The sequence below is a fragment of the Melanotaenia boesemani genome, chromosome 1 (assembly GCF_017639745.1).
Source record: "Melanotaenia boesemani isolate fMelBoe1 chromosome 1, fMelBoe1.pri, whole genome shotgun sequence".
NCBI lineage: Eukaryota > Metazoa > Chordata > Actinopteri > Atheriniformes > Melanotaeniidae > Melanotaenia > Melanotaenia boesemani.
The window spans coordinates 29,102,529-29,124,628 of record NC_055682.1 but is presented as its reverse complement, the minus strand read 5'-3'; the positions used below and the strand labels follow the sequence as shown (position 1 = coordinate 29,124,628).

Sequence of the window (22,100 nt, the reverse complement as noted above, 5' to 3'; positions counted from 1 at the left end):
TGGTGATCCATAGTTAGTTAGCAGCCGACTTAGCCTTTCCTCCACACCAGAACGGTGTTTGTCTGACAGATTTTCAGTGAAGTGATCCTTCACTCACGTCTCTGATTCAGCTGTGTGTAAAACTGCAGTGAGAAATGCTGCTCTCTATAGGATGCAGAAGTCAACATTAGTCCACAAACTCTCATTAAGAGACAACCTTCATCAGGGGAATTATTACTGCAGTGGATCCTGTATGATAAGGATCCAGTTGGAAATAGAATAGAATAGAATGAATAGAATGCCTTTTATTGTCATTATACACAATGAGATTAAGCCATCACCAATGTCAGTGCAAAGAGAGCAGTATAAAACTTTAATAAATAAATAAAAGATCCAAGGTATAACATATTTACAGAAATAAACAGATGTGCACACTCCTTGAGTTATTTGCAAATATAAGTATGATGCATATACCTGTATACTATACATGTATATAGTGTTCGAGCTGAAAATATATAAATTACACTGAAACATATCCAAGTCAGAAAATATATTGCACATTCAAAGTATTGTTGCACGTATCATAATATGTTGTACATGTCACATGACAGAAAGTATTGCACATATGTCGTTAGTGTCCCAAGTATTTCACATTTGAAGTCCTACAGGAGTTCAGGGCAGTTATTGCTTTTGGAAAGAAACTGTTTTTGAGTCTGTTTGTTTTAGTCCTGATGCACCTGTAGCGTCTCCCAGAGGGCAGTAGGGCAAACAGATCAGAGCCAGGGTGGGAGCTGTCATTTATGATGTTTCTGGCTCTGCTGAGGCAGCGGGAGGTGTAAATGTCCATCAGGGAGGGGAGAGGGCAGCCAATGATCTTCTGTGCTGTCTTTACAACTCTCTGTAGCCTCTCCCTGTCTGCTACAGTGCAGCTGCCGTACCATACTGTGATGCAGTATGTCAGCAGGCTCTCGGTGGATGAACGGTAGAAGGTCAGCAGCAGGTTGGAGTTTAGTTTGTGCTTCCTGAGGACTCTCAGGAAGTGTAGCCACTGCTGAGCCTTCTTGGTGATTGACGTGATATTCTCTGACCAGGAGATGTCGGCCGAGATGATGACGCCAAGAAACCTGATGGTGTGGACCCTCTCCACACACTCGCCGTTTATGTAGAGGGGGGCTGGGCCTGTGCTGTGCCTCCTGAAGTCGATGATAATCTCCATGGTTTTCTTGGTGTTGAGAGCGAGGTTGTTCTCAGAACACCAAGCAGCCAGCTTCAGGATCTCCTCCCTGTAGGCAGCCTCATCACCTCCGGAGATGAGTCCGACCACTGTAGTGTCGTCAGCGAACTTGACGATGAGGTTGTTATTGTGGGCCGGCCTGCAGTCGTGGGTGTAGAGGCAGTACAGGAGGGGGCTCAACACACAGCCCTGTGGGGAGCCGATGCTCAGCATGCGGGTGGAGGATAGGTGGGGACCTAGTCTCACAGTCTGGGGATCGGTCTGTTAGAAAGTCCTTTATCCAGGCACATGTGAGAGGGGGGAGGCCAATAGTGTCCAGTTTTGTGCATTGTCTGTCCGGGATTATTGTGTTAACCTGTAATCCACAAAGAGCATCCGGACGTAGCTCTGCTGCTGCTCCAGGTGGTTCAGAGCAGAGTGGAGAGCTACAGCTATGGCGTCCTCAGTGGATCTGTTTGCACGGTATGCAAACTGGTGGGAGTCGAAGTCTGGGGGGAGATGGTCCTTGATGTGCTGAAGAACAAGTCTCTCAAAGCACTTCATGATTACCGGAGTGAGGGCCACCGGTCGGTAATCGTTCAGGCTGGTGATGGGAAACTTCTTCGGCACCGGGACTATTATGGAAGATTTGAGGCAGTGTGGAATGACTGCCGGATCCAGGGAGAGGTTGGAGATCCTGGTAAAGGTGGGGGCGAGCTGGTGGGCGCACGCTCTGAGCACCTTGCCCGGTACTCCGTCTGGGCCAGTAGCCTTCTTAGTGTTCACTGCCAGGAGCACCCATCTGACATCGTGCTCCTAGAAGGTGAGTGGGGTGGTGCGGGAGCCAGATGGGGGTGGGGGTGTGGGTGGGGGTATGGTTGGAGCAGATGCATGCTGCTGAGATTCGAACCGGGCAAAGAAGCAGTTTAGCTCCTCTGCCAGTGTTGTGCTCTGATCTGCTGTCGACACATCACAACCTCTGAAGTTGGTGATGTCCTGTATGCCCCGCCACACCTCCCGAGTGTTGTTGCTGGACAGGTGGGACTCTATGCGCATCCTGTGATCCGCCTTGGCTCTTTTTATGCCTCTTTTCAGGTCAGCTCGAGCAGCACTGTACAGTGCTCTGTCTCCTGACCTGAAGGCAGCGTCCCTGGCTCTGAGGAGTGCGCGGACCTGGCTGGTCATCCAGGGTTTCTGGTTAGGGAAAGCCCTGATGGTTTTGTCCACAGTCACATTCCCGATGCAGAACTGAATATAGTCCAGTACCGTTCCTGTGAGTGTCTCCAGCTCCTGTTGTTCAAACATGTCCCAGTCTGTCTGTTGGAAACAGTCTTGGAGTTTGGATCTTCAGGCCAGGTTGTTACAGTTTTTGTGGTGGGCCTGTTCCTACGTCTGAGGGGGGTGTAGGCTGGGGGAAAGATGGTCTGACTGTCTGAGGTGGGGGAGGGGTACGGCCCTGTATGCATGCTTGATGTTAGTGTAGACATGATCCAGGGTGTTCTCCCCCCTTGTAGCACACTTAACACGCTGGTAGAACTTTGGGAGTACAGTCAAAAAGATCACAGATGCATTGTGTCACATATTTCTATGTAAGATATGAAGTCGTTTAAATGGTGGAAAAGCTATGACATTATATGCTTTATTTTTGCTGGCATTCATTTATATAAATAAATAAATTATTTTAACAAGATTATTTATGTATTGTAAAAGAAAAGGAAAAAAAATCTATTAAAATCGGAAATCGGATTTGGTTGTAAAAAATCTGAGATTTTATTTTTAGGCCATATAGCCCAGCCCTAGTAAGTAGATAATGTAATAATTGGTTACAAATTTTTTGTGCAGTTTGCTCTCGAAAAATAGCTGTGATTGTATTATTGACAAGTTACATTATTGGCTTTACTACATTTAAAATGCCAAACTCTTTACTTTAAAGGCCATTACATAATTGGTTGCTACTGACTCAGGGATTTATTACCACACTTTTAAAAAACAAAACATTCTAGTCACTGAAAAACGTTCTTGACCAAACAGAAGAACAGGCTATTAAAGAGTTGAAGAAGCAATTAGACTGCACCAAGAATAGGGAGGTGTAGTAAAACTGGTCAGCTAGCTGGTTTGTGTAAATGTGTTTTATGGAGAGAAGGAATAAACAGCGCCAGCAAACATTTTCCAAGTCAGTACTCTTTAAGATTGCACATTTATTTAATTTGTTCTTCCACATTTATGATTCTACAACTCATTGGCTGATCCTATAAGTTTTGTTTCATTGTAACTAAACATAACATATAACATAACCACAGAAAAGATGCTCAGTTTTTGCTTTTTGAAGTCCTCTGATTCTGTTGGTGGCTTCTGAAAGTGTATTCGAGTGTGCTTGCATGCAGGTGATAATGAGCTCACTAATGTGCAAACCACTGGGTTGGCTGGCCAGTGGCCAGTGAACATGGTAATAAATAGATAGCTGATTACTTGCTGAAATAAAGCACCCAGGTGCAGCAGTGACTTTTATGTTGGTCAGCATCTCAGTTTTGTCACTCAGGTGAGGTTGGTGGCTTTTAATGGCATTATTACTGTATCTCACCCCATACACTCTCCACTACCTTGTGTCATCACCTGAGCCCTTGCCCATTTCCCCATTGCCCTGCATATCCCCTTCTGTTGTACTCAGGTGGCAAAGACATGAGGACACAGATGGTTGTCACACAACATGTCAAATCCCCCACAAAAACAATACACATTCTCCAGCTGCTAGTGGTCATTTGTAGGCTCTAATTACTGATCCAGTCCTCATTGCTCCATCAGGGCCCTCCACACCTCCAGAGGAACTGCAGCTGAGTGCTTTGGACTCCTCCTCTGTGCTGGTGAGCTGGCGCCCTCCACTGGAGCCGAATGGTATTATCATCAGCTACAGGATTTTGTACAGTGTCAATACCAGCGAACCTGAGCAGATGTGGAAAAATCTCTCTCAGGATGGTGGGTCCTTTTGAGTCAACATAAAAAAAAACTGATTAAGTACATGTATCAATTGTTTATTTATTAACATTTAAAACATTTAATGTGCTAAATATAACTTGTAGTACTGTTAAAAAACTGTATTACGCTTGCTGTCTTTCTCAGGGGGCATTACCAGTGTGGAGATCCATGGTTTGTGCAGTGGGACTCGTTATTTTTTTAAGCTGGGAGCATCTACTGAGGTGGGGGCAGGACCTTATTCATCTATAAAAGATGTTCAAACCCCCTTTCCCAAATATGGTATGTATTAAGATCAAAATGGAAAGAAGTGCAGATTTTATGAACATCAATTGATGACGATACTCAGCTACTGCAACCAGTATTGCTGTGCAAGATAAATTAACTGAAAAAACGTCAGTGTAAAAGAAAATCACAGGAAGTGGATTCCATCTGTTGATGAGAAAGTCCTAAATAATGCAAGTCCTAAATCCATCCACTGAAAGTGAATACCAAGTCATTACTGTACACATACATTTTGTTCCTTTTAACTCATAATTTAAAAAAAAAAAGATGGATTAACAGTTTACTAACAATTAAAATGTGTTGATGATAGTGTTGCCAGTAAGATGTGTGAAAGGCACTATTGGGAGTGGGTGGGTGAGAGTTTTTGCCATCTGTTTTCCTTCTCCTAATCAACGCTGCCAAAGATACCCAGTATAAATGAATACCAATGAAGATCTACTCACCCAAGTTAAATGTGGCCTCATTACTTGTTGCTTTTGTAATCTTACCTTACATGAATAAATCAATACATCCTACCAGCCTCTTAGCATCAGACAATTCAACCTAGCTGTTCTCATAGTTCTCAGTATTAAATGAATTGGATTGTTCTATGTTGTCCCATATTTTACCAGAGCTGGACATCTATGCAGTTACAGGCATCATAGCCGGTGTGTGCTTGGGACTGATATGCATCCTCCTCTGCATGTGTTTCAGCTTTCGTAACAGCAAATCCAGGTAAGAGGATTCTAGAAAGTAAAGTGCCGGTGCTCATACAGTATTCACATTACATATTTTAGTCTCAGCTCTTATAAAAATTGCTTTGTTACCCAGCTAAAACTACAGTCAGATTGCAATACTGCTTAGTCTTTTATAATCTCAGTCCCCTTTACTATGTTTGTCATTGCTGCTCCAATTAGGGAGGTATCTGGAGGTCTTAACTCTACAGCTGTGACACCTCAGTTCAGGAGAGATGGCTGCTCTGTTCCAGTCAGCACGCCTGACTGCAGTGATAGCCATGAGCTGGAAACATTGATGCCCCCAGGCAGCCAAGAATCTGGTCAGCTGCCAGCAGAAGCCCCAGAGGAACAGAGTCTGATGGCAAGTGCTAATCCAGGGGAGGGGGAAGATGCCCCTGCACCTGAACCCAAGGTCAAAACCTGCAAGGGGGTGTTTATTTCCAGATGGGCCACTTATATTCTCACATTTATTTTTGTTGTTTTGTTCTTTTTGCCCCTGTTGATGGTGGGTTAGAAGTAGTCATGTCAATGCTTTTCTGCTGCTTTTCTTGCAGGCTGCTTGGAATGGCTCTGTGAGTCATAACTGGGTCAACAGAATTACAAGATACCGAGACACCATCACAGAAGACTCTCCAACAATAAATAATGGAGCTCTCAATGTCCTTATAAAGGCTGATGGCATGGTAAAGAAGTGAACATTTTACATCCACTCATACTATTTATTTTTGCTATCAAATAGTTTCTGAAAAGCAGGTTTTGTATCAGCATTACACATCTCTCTTCTTTCCGTTTCATACATATAATTTAAAAACTTTGAAGAGCAGAATTCCCTAAATTTGAAAAAGGCCTATGAAGAAGAGCTAATGCCATGCCTGACAAAGGAGATGGGAGCATGTTTTTTTTTCTTTATTCAAGAAGAAGAACAAACAAAAGAGAAACTTTTCTTTAATTCATTTGATAGCAAGATAGAAAATTCAGCTAGCCTTGAATTACATTTTTAAAACTTAAGTCCCATTCTTTGCCTCTCACAGCTACAATTCAGAAAAACTAAAAAGGTTAAATTTTCAGTAAATATAAATAATTTAATGGCCATTTGTAAGTCATGAGTAATTGATTTTAGAAAGAGGCAAACAAACATCAGATTGCTGGCTAGCAGTTCTGCCATTTAAAATGGCAGATTCTACTAGCTAGTTCTAGCTAACCAGTTAAGTTAACATTGATGCTAATAATTAATTTCTAATGTGTCCAGATGACTGGCTCATTATAAGAGCCCTATGAATGCAGTATTAAATAAGACTGGGGGCTTTATATGCTGTTGTGAGACTGAGGCTAAAGATGCTGTCATTTGAGATATCACGATTACTTATTCTCACAATGAAGTGCGGTATTAAAACCATGATTTATTCATCATACAGATCCCTAAATTTCCTCACTTTCCAGAAAAGATTATGTCTAAACCCCAACAGAATGAAATGAAAACAAAGCAACACAAGCAGCACCATCACATCTGCATGTTGCTGCTTGCGTTCCTTGTAATCCTTGTCCGGTTTATTTGGTTAAAAATCAAAAGACCAAGTTGCCGTGTGGTGGATGGCTCACGAGCCTGTAAAGCAATCTTAAAAAGTTGCAGAAAAAGGATGAAATACATTCAATATGTAAAGGAATATTTTTAGTTGTTTGGTTGACTTTAATGTTTACCTCATAACTCTGAAATTAAATGTTACTGTAGTAGTGTTTGTAATTCTACATATTTATAGTGTTATAAAAATTAATTAGTGGGTTCTCTCCAGGTTCTCTGGCTTCCTCCCGCCATCCAAAGACATGCATGTTAGGTTAATTGATGACTCTAAATTCTCCCTAGAAGTGAGTGCGAGTGTGAATGATTGTTCGTCCCCTATGTGTTGGCCCTGCAATGGACTGGTAACCTGTCCAGGGTGTACCCTGCCTCTCACCTGTTAAAAAATGCTGGGATAGGCTCCAGCTTCCCCACGACCCGTAATGGAATAAGCGGTGGATAATGAATGAATGAATGAATAAATGAATGAAATTAATTAACACATAATAATCATGATAATCATAAAATCATAATTATTTCTTCACCAATAATTGTACAATTTATCGCACCAAGACAATAATAATCTAAAATCGTTCCAGTCGTCACAGGCTAAAATTTGCATACTCTCCTGTTGATATGAAGAGAAAACACAGAGATGAGTATCTAGAGAAGACTATGAAATGAGTTTAAGTATTTATATAAAATTACCCAAATTTCCCTGAGGACTCTCCAAAGGGATTAATAAAGTATTTCTATTCTATTTCTATTCTAAAAATTAATAGGGGATAGTTAATAAATATGTAGTTCTTCACCAAAACATGATACAAAATAGTTAGTTTGATATGCTAACACTTTATTAATAAATGTAAAAAAAAACATTTCTGACAGGTACCTTTTCCAGGGACATGTAAAAAGCAGGAATTACCACTCTTACAGTTAATACAATCAGGACAATTAAATAATTAACTAATTAATCCTCACATAACAGCAGCATTGTTTGTTGCAGGAATTAGACGATCGTCTGTGTACATCCCTGTGCAGTAACCAGGTGGAGGCAGAAGTCATTGTTCACTCTGAGCTGTCAGACCCTGACAGGGAGAATGAGGACGAGCGCAGCGATTGTGATTCTAACACCACCAGGGGACCCTCATTATCAGAGGATATATATTCCCCTTTGGGTCAGCCAAGTTCACCAAGAGAGGAGGAACTCCCAGAAAAACTTTCTCTTGCTGAAAATCTTCTGAGTATTTCCTCGAAAACACTGCTGGCTAATCACAATGGGGAGAAGGAGGTGCACCAGCCGACGGGAGACACAGAGCCACAGCAGGATGTGGGGCTAATCAATGGCTTCCACTCTCCTAAGACTGTGAGGTCTGTGTTGAGTTCAGAGCACTTGGAAAATGGGGATTCCAGGCACTGCTCATCAGCACCAAGGAAGGCCATTTCTACTGGACTCTCCCCTGCTCCCTTTGTCAGCTCTGGCTTTGTCCACTCTACCTCAGCAGCACACACATATCTGTGCCCATAGCCTCTGCATGAAGGGCATCATCCACAAATCATCAGCTAAGACTTACTTTCAGGAAGAATCCCTAAGGGTTATTTTTATGCACCTCATCAATGGATTTCTTTTGCTTCCCTGTAAAGTTTTATAAGAACTTTGAATCCATCTTTTCATATGTGTGCATATACATTATACATGCATTTTAGAGGTAGAGAACTGTTTGTAGGTTCTCAATCATTGCAACTGTACTTTCCTTTCAGTACCTTTCCTTTTCATAAGGAAGAAAAAGGAAAATTTAGAATAACCAAGCAGATGGAAGTGGATTGGAGAAGGCTATTCTCACTGTGTCACACATAACTCTGTTCCACTCAGGAATGAGGAGAAAAAGGAAATGAGTGAGCATTTAGACAGGATATCATCAGCAATGGTCGGATGGAAGCTGGAGATTCACTCCAGGCTTTGTTGTGTTGATGCCACTATAATGTGGCACTGAGGAATGAACCTTAAAGAGTATCTGCACACTGTGAGAGTGCAGAACACCTGTGTCTCTCTCCAGCCTCCTACTATCTCAGGGTCTACACACACATACTGGAACATACACAGGAATCATTGCTAATTCCAGTCATGCATAAACACACATTTACACAGATTTCCTGGAGTGTGGGGGTCTCAGGTGCCTAATTATTCTAGGTGCATTTATAACCTCTAAATATTTCTATTGACAAATATATTTAGTACGAGTACAAAACATGTCAACATGAGGAAAACAAAAGAACTCAAAATGTAAAAAGATGTTTGTTGCATTTAATGTTTCTTTTCCAAAATGCCATATGTCCATTTTGTGTAATTTTGCAAACAAAGGGACACTCATTTTTCTCTGTTTTTATAGATGGTGATATCTCATTTAAATATGAAAGATATTTACATTATAATTTTTGTATTGGTTTAATTATGTTGGTGGGAGAGCAAAAGGCAATTTTTAATACATCTGCAGATCACTCTCCTGTTTCGGCTCCCAAGTAGGGATGCACCCGTTTTAACACAGTTGTCAAGATACTGTTCCATCTGGTGAGGACCATTTACTTAGGCTATAAATAGTGCTAAGTTGTTCATTCATAGCAAATTTAGGTCAGGGTTTAAAGACTTCGTAAGTTGAATGAGGAAAAAAAAATCTACCATCAGAAATCAATATGTCCAAAATGAACTAAATCAGACTTTAAAATATTTCCTTTATCATATTCAAAGAAAGTCTAAATATGCCAGAGGCATATTTAGAATATTTAGATTGTTGGTAATTATTGGTTTAAACAATGTATTTAGGGGACTGGTGCATCCCTCCTGGTTGACAACATCACTACCTCATTTCTTTTCCAGATGTTTTCCAGTGTTTTATTCATTTAATGTAACTAGCACCTTTTTTATGACCTTTTTCTGATATTGTCTGAATTTGCAGCCTATTTGGAAAAATAATCGTCCGACACCGACTGTATGATCTTGCATTATGTCAAGCTGGTATGTCTTTTAAGTGCATCCATCTCAGTTCTCTTATAGACAGTCTGTTAGTGTGAAATTAATGTTTCCTTCGGTGTATTGTACCCAACAAAAAACTTTAATACTCAGTGGTTTTGATGTGAAGCATCTGAAACCTGAAAGTGTAGTAAAAGACTCAGCTAAAGTCAGTTCAGCTGTAGCCAAGGAGGCACTTTGTGGCAAGTTCTTACTCATCATCTGCAGTTGGTGCCATTATGGACAAGACTTTTATTAGTTACATGCAAGCTGGTGCCTCAACTCAAATACATCAGCATCTGACACCTAAACCGCTTCTTGTGAGATGTACCAAACATCATCAGCATGTTTCCTACCAACAAAACATTATGTTAAGTTTTTAATGTCCCTGACTTTCTGTACAGATGCATATTTGGTACCTCAGAGAGACTTATTTTTTTAGCCTCGCCATGTATGTGCTTACCATCAAAACAAGACAGATGTTTTTTTTTTTTTTTTTTTTTTTTTCTAGGAGTCTTAGTCATTTACAGACAGAAGTGAATGTTTTCTTACCAAATCTTGGTCAAAAGTTAATTGTAAGTCCTCTTAGGGATGATGGGGAGTTTGTCACGTCAGGAAAACATTAAGTTTTGCTATTGTCACAGCAATGTTTATTTTGTCACAGCAGTGTTTATTGTGTAGCTTAATATAATAATATAACAATGCTTTAATTCTGTATTCACTGTTCTGTCCTGTCTGGTAACCACACATAAAGGGTCCATAAAGAGAAAATCAACAGCAAGCGCACGTGGAAATTAAACAGCTAAAATGCAAGCTTTATTTTAATTTATTTATTTATTTTTTACTTTGAGGCTGTACTTCAGTCAGTGGTAAGTAAAAAGCCTTCTGTAACATCGCTGCTCTGGAGGAATGATTGAAATGTAGAGGCACAATGTGGCTTCAGCTTCCTGACTTGTAGTTTGATGATCATGTGCTCTTTATGAGCTAAAACAAACCACCCAAATTACTTGTGTACATTTTTTGACCCAGGATCTTCACCAGTGTGGCCCTCTACTAGTACATTGTCTGATCAGACACAAAAGTCCAGAGAGAAATGTTCTTGACAGCGTTCCAAGATACTGTACATCCTGCAGATTAGTGCTGAAATCCCTGACTGTGTTGCTGCCTCTTTCAGACCTGGGGTAAGGTCAAGCAGTTAAAAAAAACAACAAAAGACCACCTACAGTCTTTTCTCAGCACTTTTCCTTGAGTTTGTAGGAAAATGCCACGGGGTTAAAAAAAAGATGGTAGTTATCAGTGATTCAGTGTTATCAATACTAAAAGAGACTCTAAAGGATGCATTAATGTCCCTTTCCTTAAATTTACTGAATTTAACCAGCTATTATCATGGCTTCCACTTTTATGCTTCCAGGTCATTTCACATAGGCAGGACCCTTCCTGAGCAAAAAGGAATACTCAGCTAGACCCCAGGCTTCTGTTCTTTACCAATGCCCAAGCATTCTTCTTCTTCTTCTTTTTTTCTTCTTTACAAAACTACTCAGATTGTGACTTTAAAGTGGGCAGAATTAAGCTGAGGTAGTCAGCATGTTGGTACTCAAAATGGTTAAAATATGCTTTCACAATTTTTTTTTTTTGTAACCCAACATGGTCATTTCCACACAGAAACTGTTCCCTCCACATCTATTGTTACTGCATATAATAATTATTTGCTTACACTCTTCTGCCTTTCAGTGGAGAAAGTAAATTCTCTACACCAGTCTGCTGTGGAATTTTAGCATGTACAAGTTAGACAGTTAGCTGAGTTAGCTGAACAAAGACATAATCACATCTTGTGATGAAGGACTTAGATTTCACAACATAAAGTCTTAGTTGGGCAGTTTTATGTTCCTTTTTCCCCAGATATTTTGTTTGAGTCAGGCGGCTTTGTCTGTGTCTTTTTGTCTCAATGCAGTAATGGATTATTGCAGTGTGTTGAGCTGCCAGTGAAACATAAATGGGGATTAGCATAAAACCTGCCTCCAGCATAAAGGATGTATGCTCTCCTTATAGGAGCTCTATTAACACTTTTAACCACTATTTAAATATGTATAACATTTTTTGTACACCTTTTTTGGTTAGCTAGAAAAATCAGATTTTTTGAAGGAAAATATCTCATGCTCTCATTTTGTAGAGATGATAATTACTTTGATAATTGTGTATATCATCCTGTTTTTGTAAGGGATTTTATTAAAATAGTATACTTCATGTTGGTAACTTGTTGGTTTAATTCTGTTTCTTGATACTGCACATTTTGTAATAAGTAGAACATGTATGCATATGCATCCTGTTGTTTCGCAAGCCAAGTTAGTCATAGAGATGGGACTGATGTTTCCTTTTACCTCGGTGTGAGTTCTTATTCATTACAGTCAACCAGCAATGAAAATGTCAAAAACATAAAAAATGTGTGCTTCTGTTGTTTAACTGGTGTCAAACGGGACATCCTTCTCATGCAGGTCATACCTCTCAGTGCAGGCTGCCATTTATAGAAATTATGGTCTCTTCTCTACTCAGGTGCTCCATCTTTGCATAAAACTGTAAAGCTACATGCTGTCATGTCCATCTCAGATGCATGTCATTGGTCGCCTCATGTTGTCCTTTTGGAAAGTAAATCGAGGAAATTCTTATGCATGAAGATGTCTTGCTTTGTACAAATCACTCAGTGTAATTCTGTCTTTCCAGCCTTCTCTGTGCATTCTGGTGCTTCGAAGTGAGCTGCTGTTTGCAGTGATGTCACATTATCGTGCAGTCTTGGGGTGGGTACGTCCCCTCTAGCTTTGTGTGTACCGATAAGTTCTGCTTCTCAGAGTGTGTAAGCACACACTCAGACTCAGCTGCCATATACCACTAGCGACACCCTGCAAACACTCAAACAGCTCTGTGATCATTGCGTGCCGAGCGTGGCCTCATTCATTACAGACACAATAGGAAGAAAATGTAGGAGCACTTATAGATTATCGCCTGTTCTTGGGCCATTAGCAACTTAAAAGTATCATCTTTACATTTCTAGAAGTGCAATTTTCTTAGTCTGTAAAGTCACAGATGGATTACTCAGTGTTCGTCATGGGAGCTGTGGCCATACAAAAACATTCCTTATTCAGGAACCGGTCACAGGATAGGTAGTGCTTGTGGTCTGTAGAAATATTTCCACTGTGTTACCATATGAGAAAATGTAAAAAAAAAGAAAAAAGCTCACAACTGAAAATGTCTCTTATGTAAATAAAGATCAAAGATGATTAAAGATTATGCTGAGTTTTGTTTTGTATCTCAGCCAAACTGTTTCTGTATCAATCCAACTTTAATTCTTGATTGTTTTTTTTCGTATCACTACTGATTCATCATTCATTCATTCTATGAATTCATCATCAGCTTTTTCAGTGTTGGCTATTTTTCCTCATGTGCCTTTCATCCTAGCATTTAATTTCAATCAGTGATGTTTACTATCATTCTGTACAGACGAGTGTTCAGTGACACAACTTAGTCTAATTTCCTACATAAAAAAAGATAAGAAAGCGCTCATGTTTAATAAATAATGATGCAAAAAATATTTTGCAGTTCAGAAGCTAAATATAAATGCCTATAAAGTCCAATGCACACTGATCTGATATAACATTGAAAGCACTGATAAGTAAAGTGACTAACACTGGTCATTGTTTCAATATTATGTCCTGACCACTGTGAAAATTTCTAATTCCAAGATTTACAACAACAACAGAAAATATTTCTTTGATCCTTACTGCTCTTAAGAGAAAGTCATTTTAGATGAACAACAGTACATTATACGTATAATCAGTTTAACAAAAATTAAGCCAAAATGTAGAAGCAGCAGAAGTGCTCCAGAATTTATTAGCTTTCAGAATCACTCATAGCAGCACTTCAAATAACTGTAGCACTTCACAGTAAGAGCCACCATGTGTTCAGTTTTTCTAAGTTATCAATATTTTAAAAAATTCATATTAAAAAAAAGAAATTGCGGCTTTTTCTGAATTAATGAACTTCCAGTAGAAGCTGTTAGATTTGAGATTAATAGAAATAATTTGCAACAAGAATGTCAGTTGTTAGAAAAAAAAAACAATCTCTTAGCTACGTTTGACTATCTTTTTAGTTTAGATCTACAACTTAACAATGTGATAAGAAATGACAGCTGGCCAAGTTTAAGCAGGTTGATTTTTATATAATGCTATATATTAAAGCTTGAATTACGTAGGAAGCTAAGCTCGGCTCGGACAGGCTCCCCTAAAAAACACTCACCTGAGACTCTAAGGGGAGCTCTGAAAATGGTCAACTAAGAAGTTATATTTAATTCTGTATTGTACAAGATTCCCGATGTTTCCTTAAAGAACAGCATTCATTTCTCAGTGTTGTGTGTTTATTAATTTAAGAGATAAAATTTTCTGAATGCAGGTGATTAGTTAATTTTGTCACCATGAACAGCAGCGTTGTTTGTTGTCTGCTCTGAGACGTATGAACGGCAGTCACTTCATTTGTTGATTTTTTGTGGTTGTTATTCCTATATGAGATGTTTCTGAATGTATCAGCTGCATACAGTTGACACAAATTATGTTTGGGAGTAACTGTTTTTGACCACCATGCCGTGCAATAATATAAATGTGCATGCATGTCGCTTGCAAAGTCACTAAATGCATCTTCCTTTCTAGCTTTAGTTTGATGCTCTAATCCCTCACTTTTATCCACGTGTCACTTGTAAAAACTCCACAAGATCTTTAGGATTCAGTTGAACAGTTTACTTTAACACTTGACGAAAAATGGTAGTTCTCTATAGTATGAAAAATAAAAATAAATAAAACATAATTCCAAGAAAGGAAAGAGAGAGGTTAAAAAAACTGTGTGGCTCTAATCCATGCTTGCCTGGCTGTTTGTCTGAAAAGGTTAACAGCCCTCACCCCTCCTTGCATGCCAAGCCAACATCCTTGCACCCAATTAAATTAAGCCTTTTAAAGTTTTCTTCTTATTTTTTAGCTCAAATTAAACAACACCTATATATGAAATAATCTGAAAACATGCATGAAATCTTCACCATAAAAACTTTAACCCATAATTTAACCAAAACTTGCATTTTGGCTCCCACATTACCGGCCCCTAATTGTTATCAACGCCCTTGAAACAATTATTCAAAAAAGTTTAAACTTAAATCAAAGGAGCATAAATAATATTGCAAGTACTTAAAGATGTCTTTCTGTTCTTGTCTCCTAATCTTCATCCCACGTAAAATGAGGACTTGACTTCCAAACAGTTACTCAAGTATCCTCGGATTCCTGAAGAAGACATAGCTTTGTTATACGGCGACAAAGCTCGTTGGTCTTGGTCTTCACTTTCACCTGATGAACAAAGCCATTTTTGTCAGGCAATGTCTCCACAATTCTTCTTAGTGGCCATGAATTTCTGGGTGATCTATTATCCACAATTAGCACCACATTACTGACACAGAAGTTTCTTCCAGTTGTAGACCATCGCTGACGTTGTTGAAGCTGTGTGAGATATTCCTTGCACCAGCATTTCCAGTAAATGTCTGCGAGGTATTGAACCTGTTTCCATCTGCGAGTAATATATTGGTCACCTTTATTAAACACTCCTGGAGGTAAATCAGGTTTGACCATGAGAAGAAACAGAATAATTAAGGTCTCTAGATCATTGAGGTCAGATGAAGCTTTTGTGATGGGCCTACTGTTTATAACCGCCTCTGCTTCACAAAATAAGGTATGGAGACCTTCTTCATCCAAAAGTTGCTCCTCCACTGTGATGTTGAGGATCTTTCTTACTGAGCGGATTAACTGCTCCCAACTTCCCTCCGTGGTGAGAACCATGCTGGCAGATTAAAATGCCCCTGAACACCTTTCTGTTGCAAGTATGTCTCAGTCTTGCTGGTGTTCCACTCCATGACTGATTTCTTTAGTTTACTGTCAGCTGACTGGAAATTGGTTCCGTTGTCTGAATACATCTCTCTGGCTTGTCCTCTTCTGGTGAGAAATCTTCCGATTGCATTGAGATGGGCATCAGTGTCAAGTGTGGATGCGACTTCTAAATGCACGGCTCATATGGCAAGACATGTAAAGATAACGCCATACCTCTTTACTAGTCCTCTTCCTCTTTTAACTTTGAATGGGCCAAATAATCAATCCCAACTGAATGGAGAATCATCTGGCAGGACCCTGCACTTTGGGAGATCTGCCATAAGTTGCTTGCCAGCAGCTCTATGTTATCTTTTGCAGATGATACACCTAGACAGGAACCTTCTGATGACTCCACTGGCTCCAGGGACCCAGAATCTTTGATGTAGCTGAGCCAACGTGTGAGTCCTTCCAGCATGGACTGTAGTGTCGTGAATGTGTCTCAGCACAAGGTTAGTGATATGCGAGTCTTTGGGCAAGATGGCTGACTGTTTGGAATCATCAGGCATTGCAGCACGACTCAACCTTCCAGCGACTCTCATGACTCTGCACTGGCACTGGACTCAACTTATAGAGTGAGCTACTTTACTTTAAGACGTTCCTTTAGCATAGTCAAATCTTCCTTGAAATTTTGCTTTTGACAGGACTTGACAATTTCTGTTTCTACTTATGTCATGTTTTGACACGTCAGATTCTTTGTCTTATAAGCTTTCTTCAACTCACTCATCCTGCTTTCTTCTCCTAATGTCTTCAGTTCCTTTCCCGTTTCAGAAACCTGGCAACAGCACACTTTAACTTTGTCCAGGAAGAGTAGTGGTTTATCCAGTAATCCAGAGAATCTTTAGGCTCCTGTGCCTAAATGACATAAACTTTTTTTTTTGACCTCTGGGTCATCGGTATCTAGCCTTCCAGGATCTGGATTTTTGGGCCACTGGTGTGAGTCAAACAAGAAACTGGGTCCTGATAGCCAGTTTGACCTTTAAATGGCAAAATGGTCATTTTCCTAGTTCATCTGGTAGCATTCCATGAAGCAGGATTAAGGAAAGGAGCATATTCACCAGATGAATTCCACACTAACACCTCTCACATTATGAAATAATATTAAAATCAGACAGCAGCATTTTCATTGTTTTTTTTTTTTTGTTTTTTTTAACAAAACATTGTATGCAATTACTTACAACATACAGTATATTTCAGAAAATAAAAGTCCACCCTCCCCCTTCAAAAGTATTGGAATTATATGGTCAGACTAATTTTGACTTTATCTAGACTGACAATATAGGCACATAGTAAATTTTGAAGTTTATTTATCAGAATCTGGTTTTATTGCCAAGAATGTGCACACATACAATAGAATAAAAGTATAGATAGTGAAAAACAATTCTTACTTCCAGAGGTAGCTTCAGGAAAATAATTACAAACAGATGCATATCATAGAATCACCACTGGGGAACAGTGTTGTCATTCCTTCAGCAGCACAGAAACTCAGTGCCACTCCCATCACACGAGTCTACAGCCTGATTGCTGGAAGCAATATTCTGTCCTCATACCTAGTCTGACTACAGATGTGTTAAATTGTACAGATCAGTGTGTTCCCACAATGTTATATAACATCTGAATGAGAGGAAGATGAGAAAAATGCATTTATTACAAAATAGTCAAAGAAATAAAATTAGTATGCAACTACACATCTGTCCATCACTGTATCTAAAAATGTTTTTATATGTGTTGAAATGGAACTAAGTAAAAAAAAAAAAAAAAAAAAAAAGAAGAAAACAATGAAGATGATACAGTGAGATGAGGGCATGAGAATTCAGACAAACACAACGAAGTGACATCACTAGGCAAAATGCCCTCAAGAGTTCAATAGGTATCTGCTGAGTGACAAAAGGTGCTTGGGTCTCAGAACATTAGTGCTTTCTGGAAAAACCAGAAAGCGTTCCACACCATTTTAACTAGAACCAAAGTGGGCCGACTTTAATATGCAGAAGTAAAACATAAAAAGCTTAGAGACTTTTTCATGACAGTTGATGGTCTGATCCAGGGTATTATTAGTGTGAAGTTTATAAGTAAATCGAAACTATAAAACAGTAACAAAACTAATGTAAAATTTTACACAGTTAACACAAAAGTAATTATTTTAGTTAAGTACATTCAGTATATTTCAGTCAGTTGGATAAAATTGATAGATAAAAGTTTTATTGGCCATTTTAAGATATTATAAACTCCAATTCCATCATTCCTTGTACGTGCATGTATCTATTAAATATTGGAGTAAATGCTGAACAATATTTTCCTCTTAATCAGAGCCTAAAGGTGGATGGTGGGGTGGTGGAGGGGCTCAAAACAAAAGCAGGCAATATGCAGTAATCATGGCTTCAGTAGCAGCAGCAGCAGTACTAGCAGCACACTAGTAATAAATGACCAGTTGAAAATTAATTAATTTAATTAATTAACTAATTCCAAAGAAAACTAAAAGTGTACTTTCACCACTGTTACTTACCTAAATATCTTGTGCCATGGTGAAAAGCAAGTCCCAGTTACTGTTGCCTCTGGATCAGGGGTCTGGGTCTGTCAGAGCATATAGGAGGAAAAGTAAAGTCAAGTATCTTTTTTATACACTGGCATAGATCAATATTAGTAACAATGTTCATATCGATATTATGGCTATTTGGAGATTTGCTTCCATATGCTCCCACATGGGAAATCTGTTGGGGATCAGATGAAATTTGTGTGCTTACAACCTGTCGTGTTGCAATATATCACATTTATTATTAGTTTTATTATTATTACATTGCCCATCAAAAGAAAAAGTCACACACTCATATCTCATCGGACCACCTTTAGCTTTGATAGCACGCAGTTACTGTGGCATCTTTTTTTTTTTGAAAAGCTTCTGCAATGTCACAACATTTATTTCCATCCAGAGCTGCATTGATTTTTCTCTTGTTTTAATCTTCAAGATCTTGTAGGGATGATGGGAGATTCGGACCACTGCACAGTCTTCTCCAACACATCCTAAAGATTCTCAATAGAGTTCTCAATGAGGTCTAGACTCTGGTGGTCAATCCATGGGTTAAGATGATGTCTCATGTTTCCTGAATCACTCTTTAACATTTTGAGCCCAATTAAATCCTACACAGCAAATTCAACAAGGTTGATTTAACTCCATGGTAGTCAAATTCAACACTTTAGAAGTGTCTTTATGAGTCCACACCACAAAGTGACAAAACAACACTTTTGAAATTGTTGAGCATTTAACACTAAGATAGAGTTGATTTTTACTCTCTCAGTAGTTATAATTTTACACTTCAGTGTTTGATTGTTTCAACACCTGAGCTAAGAGTTAAAATTTAGCACGGTCAGTGTTGTTAATTAACTCTAAATAGAGTTGCACACCACAAAATTAGGACTGCCACATTGACTCCATCAGAGTTGATTTGAACACTTTTAAAGTGTCTATATGAGTCCACACCAGATATTGTTAAACTAACTCATTTTGTAGAGTTGATAAATTAACACCTCGTCACTAACTCCAGATTATATAGTAACTCTTGTTCAGTTTGTACAAATTACTAAGAGTTTACTGAAATAAAGAGGCCGTGTTAGTTGGAAAACATTTATGTAAACTGCACCACAAACTTTTAGAAAAAATGCTTAAAACATGTAACAGTATGGGACAATGTATTCTCTCTCACTCTCATTAGAATATTGCTTATCAAAATGTCTAAAATAAGCAAGCTGGTCAATGCAAATCATAGCATGTTCATTACTTTGCTCTAAGTGCTCATAAAAGTACAGTGTGTTGACAGCACAACCTATGATAAAAGCCCGCTGTTCATGTATTACAATATTACAGATCTTCTTAAACTCTGGTAGGTCGTAGGATGCTCCAGTACAAATAAACAGACCTACCTGTTATTCAGTACCATAATTTTTTACCCAATTTGCAGTTGAAACTTTTGAAGATGAATGTAAATCTAACATCTGACACAGTAAATTTCCACCCTCCAGGTTAATAAGAGTCTTTATTTTTAAAGGACCATATTAAAATCTTTTAAAATAATAGTTTTCATAGTAAAAAGCCAATTGACGCTGGTGTTGTTTAACTAGAGATTTTGTAAGATTTTTAAAATTTTTTACAGACTTCTTAAAGAAATTGTGTTTTGCTTCAAATCACATACACAACATATGGATAAGTGGGCCAATCTTTTTCATACATCTTGGATAGTGGATAATTTTCTATCAGGGAACAAAGGTTTGAACATGTTATGGTGGTCATGAATTAGATATTTCAAATAATATATCATGCCATCAGTAAGGATTGTGGAAAACACAATATCAACGATTTGCAACAAAAGAAGTAAGAAGCTCCAGTATTTATTGTCCCTTTCAACTATATCACCAAAGATAAGGGGAGTGTTGCGGAGAACACACCAAGATTGAATGGCATTTAAACCTAAGTGTTTGCTGTTGTCATCTATTTTTAACCCACTTGGTTTGTTTTGACATTCCCAGTAACCATAATTAAAGCTATTCATCCTGTCCATTAATGTGTTCATGGAGATGTAGCCATTTTTCATCAGGTACTGAAAAACCAACTTAAGCTCATACTGTACAAGCCCTTCCAACAAATTGTGCACTATATCAACACCATAATTGTCACTGCTATAAAAATATTTTAATGAATTGAGCACACAATATTTTTTAACACCACAAATGGAAGGCAGAGCAGGATCTTCTCTTAGAGCATTACAATGTTCAACAATGAGTTCTCTATAACTCAGAACAAGGCCAGGACTATTCTCAGTAAACACAGACTGAATTTATTCCTTGTTTGTCAGACAGAACCTAAACCAGTGTGTTGCACTAAATGATTCAACAAAACCTAACAAGCTATTTAAAGCAAGGTTATCACCTGTAACTTGAATTACAGAGCCAAACAATGGTTCTTTAATGAATGGAAGTTGGATTCCTTGTGTTTCTAAAGTTTTCAAAACATCAGTTAGAGGCTTTAATATTTCCTCAAAACCATATTTTTTTAAATCTTCCGTGTAGAAAAGAACTGCCAGATGTACATTCATCAGCACTGAGTTCATCTTTGGAGGGAGGTTTTTTAAAGTAAAATAAACACAGCCAAGTTTGTGGACCCCCTTTTTTTAACCTTTTGGGTTTGCCATTTCAAAATCATCATAATACAGCAAAATCTGTAGAGAATTCTTCTGTTTTGAAAATAGAGTATGGTTTTTAAAATATAATCCATCACTTATGTCACTGTATGTCTCAGTTTTTCTGCATTTCTCTTGTAGAAAACACTCTCTTATCTCACTATTGTTGAAAATTGAATTTAATGTGCCTAAAATGGGTACATACATGTATTTTTCCGTGACAGGAATTTGACTATAAACTCCTGTAGTTCTACCTCTGCGTGTATCCAATCTCACACCAAGAACAAATTCTTTAGGCTCAACGGTTTCCCATTTTTCATCATAATATTTCCGTCTCTTTATTTCTGTGTTAAATGTTGAAAAAGGATTATCTAATTGGTTTAAACTGAGCTTGATTTTCTTATAAATGTCTGATTCCTTGGCTTCAGGAGAAAATGTTTGGAATGCTGCTTCACGTGCTTGCATATGTACATCATTGACAACTTCCTCCATTAAAGAAACAATTGTTTGGACTGTATTTTCAGAAAGACCAGATGCTTGTAAATGAGCAACAATTGAGCCACACATTCCAACAAGTGATTTTTGTGTGACAACAGGTGAAGCCTGTAACATAGAGCCTGAAGCTATTGGCTGATCAACTGAAAACTCCTCTCCAGAATGAGTTTGTGTTGCTACTTCCTGATTAGTCTCAGCATTTTCATTAAGTTGATGACTATGTACAGTCATAAGATGTTTTCTAAAGCCACTGTATGTACAAAAAGATGAAACACATCCTTGCTCTCCACATTTCAAAGGCCGGTTTTTTGCTGGATATAAACCATGATGAAATTTTAAATGTTGACAAAGATTTGAACAAGTTTTGTGGTGCGCTTTACAAACAAAACAGAACATTCTCAGAAAATGGTAAACTGTGTTCTGATCTTCTGAAACTGGTGACATGCTAATGCTCTTGCAGAAGTCGTGCTCTCAGTTCCTTGACTCGTGGGCTTTCCTTTGTGCTTCCAACATCAATGTTATACACTGTGGTTTGAATTAAAGTGCAGAAACTGGAAAGGGCTTCATCATAAGAGAGGCTAAAGACAAAGTGTGCTTTGAATAGCCCATCAAAAGCAGCCACTGATGTCAAAGCACTGCATGGGACAGGTTTCCGGTCCACCACAATGAGGAACCTCTGGATTTCCTTTCTGTGCTCTCCAACGCAGAGGAGGAAGGGTTGCCTTGCATCAACTCTCTCCAGGAATGTAGTGAGGCTGGCTCCTTCC

At 38.6% G+C, this 22,100-nt stretch overlaps 1 protein-coding gene across 3 annotated transcripts in view; it reads left to right on the top strand.

Annotated features, from left to right (window-relative positions):
- The window catches only part of igdcc4 (immunoglobulin superfamily, DCC subclass, member 4), a 54,412-nt gene extending 45,371 nt beyond the window's left edge, over positions 1-9,041 (top strand). For 2 of the 3 annotated variants that reach the window (XM_041980288.1, XM_041980279.1), the window contains exons 15-20: positions 3,995-4,165; positions 4,310-4,444; positions 5,059-5,161; positions 5,344-5,575; positions 5,718-5,846; positions 7,725-9,041. In XM_041980288.1, coding sequence (XP_041836222.1) covers positions 3,995-4,165; positions 4,310-4,444; positions 5,059-5,161; positions 5,344-5,575; positions 5,718-5,846; positions 7,725-8,246 — 1,292 coding nt within the window. In that variant the 3' untranslated portion in view covers positions 8,247-9,041. The remainder of the gene's footprint in view (positions 1-3,994; positions 4,166-4,309; positions 4,445-5,058; positions 5,162-5,343; positions 5,576-5,717; positions 5,847-7,724) is intronic. The other variant, XM_041980296.1, reaches the window with a different exon arrangement.
- Positions 9,042-22,100: the final 13,059 nt, after the last annotated feature.